The sequence below is a fragment of the Triturus cristatus genome, chromosome 2_2 (assembly GCF_964204655.1).
Source record: "Triturus cristatus chromosome 2_2, aTriCri1.1, whole genome shotgun sequence".
NCBI lineage: Eukaryota > Metazoa > Chordata > Amphibia > Caudata > Salamandridae > Triturus > Triturus cristatus.
The window spans coordinates 1,255,468,193-1,255,480,350 of NC_140582.1; the positions used below are offsets into that span (position 1 = coordinate 1,255,468,193).

A 12,158-nucleotide genomic window follows, 5' to 3' on the forward strand; every position below is an offset into this window, starting at 1 on the left:
TGTCACTGTTTTCGATGTTTAATAAGCAGTGATAAGCAACTTTGCGTGGCTTAACGCCGCTTTGTAAATATGGTATCCTATCACGCAGGTATCTGCGTGAAAGGGACGTGCAATGGGTGTTGCCGTGGGCGTTCCACCGCAACACTTATTGCTTTTTGACGCTGTCCCAGATTTACAAGGAGGTGTTCATTTGAGGCAGCGCCAAAAACTAACACCACGCAAAAGCGAGTGCAACGAGGAGAAATACTTTTATTTCTCCTCGTTTTGGCTTTTTCTATGTGTGCTATAGAAACAGCAAAAACAAGGAGAAAGATAACTATTTCGCCATTTACTTGTACTTATGCCCCATTGTGTGCCACCTCAAGGGTGTGAGACCAACATACTCTCTCTCTCGCTCGCTGTCTTTTCCTCTCTCTCCCCAGCTCACTATCTCTCTTTGTTTGTCTCTCTCTCTTGTGCTTCTTTTCTGTCTCCTCACCTCTCTCCCTTCCTCTCTCTCTCTCTCTCTCCCTCTAGCTCTCTCTCTCTCCCTCCCTCCCTCTCTCTCTCTCTCTCTATCTTGCTATCTGTCTCTCGCCCTCTCTCCCTTCTCCCTTGCTCTCTTCTCTCTGTCCCTCTCTCTCCTTGCTCTCCTCCTCTCTCTTTCTCCCTCCCTCGCTCTCTTCCCCTCTCTCTCCTCTCTCTCCCTTTTTCCATATCTCTCTCTCTTTCACCCTCCCTCTCTTCTCTCTCTTTCTTCTTTTCTGTCTCTCTCTTCCTCTTTCTCTCCTTCTCCCTCCTTCCGTTGCACTCTCTCTCCCGTCCTCTCTCTCCCCTCCCTCTCCCTCTCTTTATCTCATTCTTTCCCTCCCTCTCTCTCTCCTCCCCCTCCATCTCTCTCCCCCGTTCCTCTCTCTCTCCTCTCTCTCTCTCTACCCCTCCCTCCCTCCCTCTCTCTCTCTCTCTCTCTCTCTCTCTCTCTCTCTCTCTCCCCCTCTTTATCTCACTCTCCCCTCCCTCTCTCTCTTCCCTGCCCCCTCTCTCTCCCTCCCCCTCCATCACTCTCTCTCTCTCTTTCTCTCTCCGTCCCTCTCTCTCTCCCATCTCTCCCTCCCTCTCTCTCGCTCTCTCTCTCTCTTTGTCTTCCTCCCTTTTTTCTGTCCCCCTCTCTCTCTCCCTTCCTCCCTCTTTCCCTCGCCCCCCCTCCCCCCTCCTCGCATCACCTTGAAGGGCGGTAGGAGAAGTGCGTGCAGTGGGAGTGAAAGCTGCACATCATCTGGCAGTAGCCGTCATCGGGGGCCGTGGCGGTCTCCACGTCGTTACCATTGAAGTCGATGTCCACAATGAACATGTGAGCATCCTTTTCTAAAGACACAAAGGTTAATGTTACACAAAGACTGAGGGTCTCACAGCAGGAAACACAAACTGAGCGGCAGAAGCAAGAATGACACGCATTGCACACAACACGTGGAAGCTGTAGCAGCAACGGTGCATGTGTGTGGACTGGAGACCATAAGGATAGCCCCGGTACATGCACATGCATGTGTGTGCATTCCATGCATGTGTGAGGACTGGACTAGAGAGCAGAAGGATAGACCAGATACAGCCAATGTGCATGCATGTGTGTGGAGTCCATGCATATGTGTAGAGTTGAGACCACAAGGGTAGACCAGATACAGCCCTGGTACATGCACATGCATGTGTGTGCAGTCCATGCATGTGTGAGGACTGGACTAGAGAGCAGAAGGATAGATCAGATACAGCCAATGTGCATGTGTGTGTGTGCAGTCCATGCATATGTGTAGAGTTGAGACCACAAGGGTAGACCAGATACAGCCAGGTGCATGTTCATGCCAGCATGCATGTGTGTGGAGGTCACAAGTGAACATGAGATACAGCCATGTGCATGCTCACACCAGCGTTCATGTGTGTGGAGGTCACGAGGGAAGACGAGATACAGCCATGTGCATGCACATGCCAGCATGCAATGACTGGCCAGATGCAGGAGAATGCAGACATGTATGTGTGTGTAGGCCACAAGAATACAACAGATGCAGCCCAGGAGCCTGTACTTACAGCCACATGTGTTTATAAAGGATGGCTGGTGAGAAAGGTATCTATGTGTGCATGTGGTATTTCTAAAGTGTGATCCCAGTCAAAAGGCGGTGACGTGCCATACATTATCAAAGGCAGACTTAAAGTCACAGAGTAATAAAAAGGACAGCAGTAAATCATAAAGGAGAGGATTGTGAATCAGAAACCAGAGCTGAGATGGAAAGGCCCCGGTAGCTAAGATCCAGGTGTAGAGACACTGATGATGCATCCCATGAAGTGTAGAACTGGACAGACGTGGAGAGCAATGATTGAGCACAACTCTGTGCACTCAAAATCAGAGATGGAGCCAGTATTGTGACATATGTGTGTACTCAAACTTGGGAAACAAACCCAGTGCCTCCATTCTTACGTAAGCACTGAAGGTGTCAAAAACTGCGAATAAACCTTACTTATGAATCAGCGAGGTGGCAGGCAGAGAGATAGCAGGTTCCGCCTCTTTAAAGAAATACAGAAATATACCCCGAAGAAGGCAGGAAAGAATCTATATTTGAACCAAAACATCGGGAACAGGATCCTTTTAAGTGGCATCGCTTCTAAAAGGACAGTGTGACCTTAGATGGGTTCAACTTACAGCTCTAGAACTTTTAATGTGTTATTTCAATATTTATTCACTTACCCCATTCGGTATTATGGCACATTCAGAGTGCCTTGGGACTAAGGGAAATCCAATATTATCAATAACTAAATACCAATGTCTGCATTTATTCCAAATCTTCAAGAGTTGCAAATCGTGTGGTCTTGTGTCGTCTGCACGTCCATGACACGTACATGTGACTTTACTGAGAAAAATCACAGAATGTTTGTCTATTTGTCCATGAAAAGCTCTTATTCTGGAAGGATTCTTGTTTTTAGAAGATGTTTAAAGGGTTCCTCTATTTGTGCCAGGTGTAGAGAATATAGGAAAGCTGTAATGCGCCTTGAAACCAGTGTGTGAGTGTGTGTGAGAGCCATGCATGGGAGATGCTATAGGGTGAGAGCACCCTCTTACCTTCTGCGCTCATGCTGGTCCAAACAAGGACAGCTTGAAGAAGAAGGAAAGACTTCATGCTGCCGGCCTGGGAACGAAAGACAGAAAGGGGGTCGGAGGTCAGTGAGGCATGCAAACAGGAGAACGCAATGCACCGCTTCACATTCAAGCCAGATAAGGCTCAGCACAAGATCACACCATCTGTATGAGGAACTGAGGAAACGGATGACAAGTAGTAATGTTTTACATTCTGGCTATGAGCTTTAACCAGGGCCTGCTCAGTTCACCGCTGAGGCTCAGCCTCAGGGCACTCAGGCCCAGATTTACTAACACTTAACGCAATGCAGCGCAACGCAGCGCAGCAAGACAATGTGCTGCGCTGCGGAGAGGGCGTGAATGTGCCCTATTTACTAAGATACAGCGCATTCCTACTCTCTCCCTCCGCAGGCGCACTGAGTTCTGCCTAGCGCCAATGCAGACACCCTTACACCGCGCTGCAAGGTTGGTGCAAGGGTGCCAGTGTTACAGCAGGATTGTTTATATGCACGAAGACACATCCTCCACCCAAAAACAAGCGTAGGAGGCATTCCACGCTTCCTACAATGGCTGCAGAAGGCCGCACCCCTAGAAAGAGGAAGCGACAAGGAAAAATAAATATATTTCTCCTTGTTGCGCCTCATCTGGGAATATAGATATGTCTCATCTTTGAACCTGCCCTGGGGAGGTGTCGCACTTAATGTATTCCCAGCATTACTATCCATAGTAAATCTGGGAATGTGGCAAAATCCATGGGTGGATGCATGGGAACGCCCACACAACACCCATGGAACACCCACACTGCACCCATGAAACACATTCACACCCCACCCATGGAACACCAACACCTCACCCATGGAACACGCACATCCCACCCATGGAACACGCACATCCCACCCATGGAAAGTCCACACCCCACCCATGGAACACCCCACCCATGGAACCCCCACACCGCACCCATGGAACACCCACATCTCACCCATGGAACACGCACATCCCACCTATGGAACACGCACACCCCACCCATGGAACACCAACACCTCACCCATGGAACACCCACACCCCACCCATGGAAAGCCCACACCCCACCTATGGAACACCCCACCCATGGAATCCCCACACCCCACCCATGGAACACCCCACCCATGGAACCCCCACACCGCACCCATGGAACACCCACATCTCACCCATGGAACATCCACACCCCACCCATGGAACACCCACACCCTACCCATGGAACACCCACACCACACCCATGGAATACCCACACTGCACCTATGGAACACATTCACACCCCACCCATGGAACACCAACACCCCACCCATGGAACACCAACACCTCACCCATGGAACACCCACACCCCACCCATGGAAAGCCCACACCCCACCTATGGAACACCCCACCCATGGAACACCCCACCCATGGAACCCCCACACCGCACCCATGGAACACCCACATCTCACCCATGGAACATCCACACCCCACCCATGGAACACCCACACCCCACCCATGGAACACCAACACCCCACCCATGGAACACCCACACCGCACCCATGGAGCACATTCACACCCCACACATGGAACACCCACACCCCACCCATGGAACACCCACACCGCACCCATGGAGCACCCACACCCCACCCATGGAACACGCACACCCCACCCATGGAACACCCACAACCCACCCATGGAACACCCACACCCCACCCATGGAATGCCCACACCCCATTCAAGGAACATCCTACCCATGGAGCGCCCACATCTCACCCATGGAACATCCACACCCCACCCATGGAACACCCACACCCTACCCATGGAACACCCACACCACACCCATGGAATACCCACACTGCACCTATGGAACACATTCACACCCCACCCATGGAACACCAACACCCCACCCATGGAACACCAACACCTCACCCATGGAACACCCACACCCCACCCATGGAAAGCCCACACCCCACCTATGGAACACCCCACCCATGGAACACCCCACCCATGGAACACCCCACCCATGGAACACCCACACCCTACCCATGGAACACCGACACCGCACCCATGGAACACCCACACCGCACCCATGGAACACCCACACCCCACCCATGGAACACCAACACCCCACCCATGGAACACCCACACCGCACCCATGGAACACATTCACACCCCACACATGGAACACCCACACCCCACCCATGGAACACCCACACCGCACCCATGGAGCACCCACATCCCACCCATGGAACACGCACACCCCACCCATGGAACACCCACAACCCACCCATGGAACACCCACACCCCACCCATGGAATGCCCACACCCCATTCAAGGAACATCCTACCCATGGAGCGCACACACCCCACCCCTGGAGCACCCACACCACACCCATGGAACACCCACAACGCACCCATGGAACACCCACACCCCACCCATGGAACACCCACACCACACTAATGGAATGCCCACACCCCACCCATGGAACACCCAACCCATGGAACGCCCACACCCCACCCATGGAATCCCCACACTGCACCCATGGAACCCCCACACCCCACCCTGGAATGCCCACACCCCACTCATGGAACACCCCACCCATGAAACACCCACACCCCACCCATGGAAAGCCCACACCCCACCCATGGAACACCCACACCCCACCCATGGAATGCCCACACCCTACCTATGGAATACCCAGACCCGACCCATGGAACGCCCACACCCCACCCATGGAACGCCTTCCCAACGTAGAGTCATACAAGGCAGAGATTTGCGCTGCCATGCATTATTCTTGGCTTTGCGTGGCTTAGTAAATCATGCTTAAGCCCTTGTGTAGACTTTCGTGAAGCAATGGCAACACAAGTGCTTAGTAAATAAGGGCCACAGTGTTCAACTAAATGTCATTGTGCAAGAGCACACGGAGGAATGCAACCAAAGAATGGAATAACAGCCATGCATCAATCTGGACCATCCCAGCCATAACAGCCATGTATCGATCTGGACCATCCCGGTCATAACAGCCATGCATCGATCTGGACCATCCCGTCCATAACAGCCATGCATCGATCTGGACCATCCCGTCCATAACAGCCATGCATCAATCTGGACCATCCCGGCCATAACAGCCATGTATCGATCTGGACCATCCCGGCCATAACAGCCATGCATCGATCTGGACCATCCCATCCATAACAGCCATGCATAGATCTGAACCATCCCGGCCATAACAGCCATGCATCGATCTGGCCCATCCAGGCCATAACAGCCATGAACCAATCTTGACCATCCCGGCCATAACAGCCATGCATCGATCTGAACCATCCCGGCCATAACAGCCATTCATCGATCTGGACCATCCCGGCCATAACAGCCATGCATAGATCTGAACCATCCCGGCCATAACAGCCATGCATCGATCTGGCCCATCTAGGCCATAACAGCCATGAACCAATCTTGACCATCCTGGCCATAACAGCCATGCATCAATCTGAACCATCCCGGCCATAACAGCCATTCATCGATCTGGACCATCCCGGCTATTACAGCCATGCATCGAGATGGACCATCCCGTCCATAACAGCCATGCATCAATCTGGACCATCCCGGCCATAACAGCCATGCATCGATCTGGCCCATCTAGGCCATAACAGCCATGAGCCAATCTTGACCATCCCGGCCATAACAGCCATGCATCAATCTGAACTATCCCGGCCATAACAGCCATTCATCGATCTGGACCATCCCGGCTATTACAGCCATGCATCGAGATGGACCATCCCGTCCATAACAGCCATGCATCAATCTGGACCATCCCGGCCATAACAGCCATGCATCGATCTGGACCATCCCGTCCATAGCAGCCATGTATCGATCTGGACCATCCCGGCCATAACAGCTATGCATCGATCTGAACCATCCTGGCCATAACAGCCATGCATCGATCTAGACCATTCCGGCCATAACAGCCATGTATCAATCTGGACCATCCCGGCCATAACAGCCATGCATCGATCTGGACCATCCCGGCTATAACAGCCATGCATCGATCTGCACCATCCCGGCCATAACAGCCATGTATCGATCAGGACCATCCCGGCCATAACAGCCATGTATCGATCTGGACCATCCGGGCCATAACAGCCATGTATCGCTCTGTACCATACCGTCTATAACAGCCATGTATCGATCTGGACCATACCGCCTATAACAGCCATGTATCGATCTGGACCATCCCGGCCTTGCTCCAATTAAGAAAAGAGTTGAAGACTCACCTCTTTAAAGAACGCTATGTCATGGTACAGTAACTGTCTAGGTAGGATATATTGATTTTTCAACAGCATTTGATTGCGTGGACAGACTTATGACATAAACTTTGAGATTTAACATTCCAGCGCCTCCCCTTAAAATGTTTATTGCGCTTTATTCCTTTGCCTGGTGCCATGTTCTACCCAGAGAAGACCGTGGGCGACCCCCGAACATTCTCACTGAACGTGGATTAAAGCAAGGCTGCTGGCTTGCTCTGTTATTATTTTCTGTGTATATTCAGAACCTTCCCACTGCAGTACTTAAATTGGGCTGCGATCCCCCGAAGTTAGGTCATCGAAGTATCTCACCGTTTTTATATGCCCATGATAGTGTGCGCATGGGCCTTACCCCAAAGGTTTGCAAACACGGCTGGGCTGTTTGAAAAAATATGGAACCAGTCATTACTTGAAAGTTAATACAAAAAAATACAATAATCTTTCGGGCTAGGAGTTGTAAAATGATTAAAAATTATAAATGGTTTGTTGAGAATGAGAAGATGGGAATTGTTGATACATAGCCTTTTGAGGGAAACCATCTTCTGCTACTCTAAGTTAAAGAGCAAATGTCACATCTCTCAAGCAAAGCGGTGACCCACGCAAACAACCTTTTATCTCTATATGGGGCTACTAGTCATAGGCATTAAAATTATCGACTGTCCATAAATCATGCAAAAGTCCCCCCTACGCTTTTGAAGTTATAAATATTAAAAAAATTGAACTTTTTGCACAAACTGGAGAGTTACATTTTTGAAAACGTTGCAATGTAAATACTTTGGCCTTGATTGAAGCTACTCACCTAGAGAAGGGCCAATTGAGTAGTGATATAATGGGGTTGGCTGCAATTTTACATTGGGGAAACAGGCTCTCATACAGCACGGAGAACCCTTTAAAGCAAAGGTCTTCAAACCATTTTGCTCTGAGCCTTCCTAAGCAACTTGTTTTGAAGTTGGGGCCCCCCTCCAAATGTGTATGTCAAGCGTGAGGGGATCGGGGGGCACGGATGTTCCAAGGGGCGGGAATCATGAGATTATTTCTGGAGGGCTTTTCTGTAGTTCGTAATCCACACTAAATGTGGGATTTACAAAACATTTAACAGCATAAAACAAGAATGAAATTGACCAACAACACTACTGCCCATAAATGGGGTGTTGCAGGCCCCAATGCGCTCCGCATGCTGTACTAATGTCTGCAGCCCTGCGAAGCTGGCTATAAACTCTTCTTTTACTCCTTCCCTACCATGTCTGACCATCACTTCAGTCTCCAAACATGCTTGGTCTCTTTCTGAAAAAAAAGGAATGAGCTACAGCATGCTGCCCCCTTTTTTGCGACAAAGGAATGGCGCCCTAATGCTAGCAAGGAAATGAGCCCCCATGCCCACCTTATATTGTAAAATATTCATAATTGTGAAGCAGCGGGCCTCTGGCAAAAGTGCCACTGCCCCTGTTTTACTCCTGATGGTTACTGGCCTGCTGTCGCCTCTGACCTTTGTTAATAACATGTTGTTAGACGGCGACCTCAGAGGAGCCCGGAAAGGGGGTCCTGACTTCCCTGAGTCCCACCCGTGTAGTATCGTAGCCGGGCACTGGCGAGAGATTCCCCAGGGGGGAGGAATCTCGCAACTAGGATCGTACTTCTGGCACCCTACGACACAGAGAGACCACACTGGGTTTTCTCAGAAACAAGTTTTATCAAATAGGTATCACTGCAAATATGTACAAGGTGAGCACGGGCTCAAGAGTCTCGGAAAGGTAGGGGGTAGCGGGACTGTCTCTGGTAACGGTTCAAAGCAGGGACGTATCCGGCGCACAGCTCACAATCCTCGAGCTGGGGGATACGTGGTCGGAGTCGGGGTCCGGCGGGACCGTGAGAGTCTGGGGAAGCCGCGAGTCACTCAGCGGGCGCAGGTACAGGTTCGGAGGTCATTACGATCTTCAAGGAGCCGCGAGTCACTCAGCAGGGCTCAGGTACAAGTTCGGAGGTCTTACGATCTTCAGGGAGCCGCGAGTCACTCAGCAGGGCTCAGGTGGGTTCAAGTTCTAGGAGCCGCGACCACGTCAGCAGGCTCTCGTTGTTCCAGTGTCGAATCTCTGGACAGCCTCAGAGCACCCCTTGTTATAGGTCGACCCCGCTTTGATGTCCGGAGTCTGCGCAGGCAGGGGTCTTGTCACCTGGGGGCCGCTTGTCGGGGTTTCCTGCTATTGTCTGTTTGATCCTTTCAGGGCCGGGTCGGGAGGAGTCCCAGACACCCAGCAGGCACGGAGCCAGCCCGCAGGGAGGCCGGAGGGCCGATCGAAACCCATCGCCCCAGGGGAGTTCAGAGGTGCGATAGAAACTGCTCCTCCCTCTCTCATCCCCTGGAAGCGGGATGTCCTCCAGCCGGAGTGGCGCCTCGAGGCCCGGGTCGCGCTGGAGCCGGGCGGCCATCTTGTTGCAGGGAGTGGGCACGCGGGCCCGGGGTGGCCGAAAGGAGAGAGGCCATGGACGGGGATGTCCGGGGTGGGTGCAGGTGTCCTGGTGGGAAAGGTCGGTTGGGCCGCGTGCTTGGGCTGCAGGCACCAGGTTTCGGTGGTGCGGGGGCACGGAGGGCCATTCTACGAGGCCGGGTCCAACATGCGTCCCCCCCAGCTGAAAGCCGGAGAGAACTGCCCATCACCTTGGGGGGTTCTCTTCGCTGAGGCGGAAGAACCGGGAGAGGCCGTCAGCGTTGGCGTGGTCCGTACCAGGGCGGTGTTCTACGGTGAAGTCCATTCCCTGGAGGGAGATTGACCACCGCAGTAGCTTGGGGTTTTCTCCTCGCATCTGCATGAGCCATCGCAAGGGCCGATGGTCAGTTTGGACCCTGAAATGAGTGCCGAACAGGTAGGGTCGTAGTTTTTTGAGTGCCCAGACCACGGCAAAGGCTTCGCGCTCTATGGTGCTCCACTTCTGTTCTCGGGGTAGCAGCCGCCGACTGAGGAAGGCGACGGGCTGGTCTAGGCCTTGATCATTCACTTGGGACAGGACGGCCCCAATGCCATGCTCGGAGGCATCGGTCTGGACTATGAACTCCTTGGTGTAGTCGGGAGCCTGGAGGACGGGGGCCGTGCACATGGCCTTTTTTAGAGCATCGAAAGCTTCCTGGCAGGCAGCCGTCCATTGCACCTTCTTTGGCTGTTTTTTAGACGTGAGTTCAGTGAGAGGGCCGACCAGGCTGCCATACCCCCGAATGAATCGGCGGTAGTAGCCCGTGAGTCCCAGAAAGGCTCGGACTTCCGTTTGGGTGATGGGTGGGGCCCAGGCCAGGATGGCGTCGATCTTTGGCTGTAGAGGAGCGACCTGGCCACTCCCGACTTGGTGCCCCAGGTAGACTACGGATCCTTGCCCGATCTGGCACTTGCTGGCTTTTACGGTGAGGCCTGCCTGGCGCAGGGCGGTTAGCACTCTCCGGAGGTGCTGGAGGTGCTCACTCCACTCTGAACTGAAGACAGCGATGTCGTCCAGATAGGCCGCGCTGAACTGTTCTAGCCCGGCCAGGACCCTATTTACCAGTCTCTGGAAAGTGGCCGGGGCATTTTTCATCCCGAAGGGCATCACGCGGAAGCGGTAGTGCCCATCGGGGGTGGAGAAAGCAGACCTCTCCTTGGCCCCTTCGGTGAGCGCAATCTGCCAGTAGCCGCAGGTGAGGTCGAAAGTGCTGAGGAACCGGGCGGCCCCTAGTCGGTCAATGAGCTCGTCGGCTCGTGGAATGGGGTGGGCATCGGCTCGGGTAACGTCATTGAGCCCCCGGTAATCCACGCAGAACCGGAGCTCGCGGGCGACACCGGGAGCTGCCGCCTTCGGAACCAGGACCACGGGGCTGGCCCAGGGACTGTCAGAGGGCTCGATCACCCCCAGGGTCAACATCTTCGAGACTTCAGCTTGAATGCAGGACCGGACCCGGTCAGGAACCCGGTAGGCTCGGTGTCTCACCGGCGGGCTGTCCCCGGTGTCCACATCGTGAACACACCAGTTGGTGACCCGGGGGGTCAGGGAGAAGAGGTCGGAAAATTGTCTGAGGAGCTGGCGGCAGTCCGCTTGTTGCTGGGCAGTGAGGGCTGGGGAGAGGTTCACTCCCTCCACGGAGCCATCCTGCTCCTTGACACACAGGAGGTCCGGGAGGGGATCCGACTCATCTTCGGCCCCGTCATCGGTGGCCAGCAGGAGGCTCAGTTCTGTCCGCACGAAGTGAGGCTTGAGGCGGTTCACGTGCAGGACCCGGAGGGGATCCCGAGGCGACTGGACGTCCACCAAGTAGGTGACTTGGCTCTTCCTCTCAACCACTTTGTAGGGCCCAGTCCATCGGTCCTGGAGAGCGCCAGGCTTCACGGGGGCCATGACCCACACCTGCTGGCCCGGCTGGAACTCGACCAGAGTAGCATTCTGGTCGTACCAGCGCTTCATTTCTTCTTGACTCGCCTCCAGGTTGGCTTCGGCCAGTTCTCGGAACCTCCTGGTCTGGTTCCGGAGGGCCAGGACATATTGGAACACATCTCGGGGGGTGGTCTGGGGTGCTGCCTCCCACCCTTCCTTAACCAAACTGAGGGGACCTCGGACGGGGTGCCCATAAAGTAATTCAAACGGGCTGAACCCTAAGGACTTCTGGGGGACCTCCCGGTAAGCGAACAGGAGGCAGGGGAGCAGGACGTCCCACTTACGCCGGAGGGGCTCTTCTAGGCCAGCGATCATCCCTTTCAAAGTCCTATTAAACCTCTCCACTAGGCCGTTCCCTTGGGGATGGTACG

General features: G+C 53.5%; 1 protein-coding gene across 3 annotated transcripts in view; it reads right to left on the reverse strand.

Annotated features, from left to right (window-relative positions):
- LOC146863541 (coagulation factor XI-like) overlaps positions 1 to 12,158 on the reverse strand; it is a 381,607-nt gene that overhangs the window by 118,295 nt on the left and 251,154 nt on the right. For all 3 annotated transcript variants that reach the window (XM_085643002.1, XM_085643001.1, XM_085643003.1), the window contains 2 exons: positions 3,083 to 3,149; positions 1,203 to 1,344 (listed from right to left, as the gene is read on the reverse strand). In XM_085643002.1, the coding sequence (XP_085499128.1) occupies positions 1,203 to 1,344; positions 3,083 to 3,140 (200 nt within the window). In that variant the 5' untranslated portion in view covers positions 3,141 to 3,149. The remainder of the gene's footprint in view (positions 1 to 1,202; positions 1,345 to 3,082; positions 3,150 to 12,158) is intronic.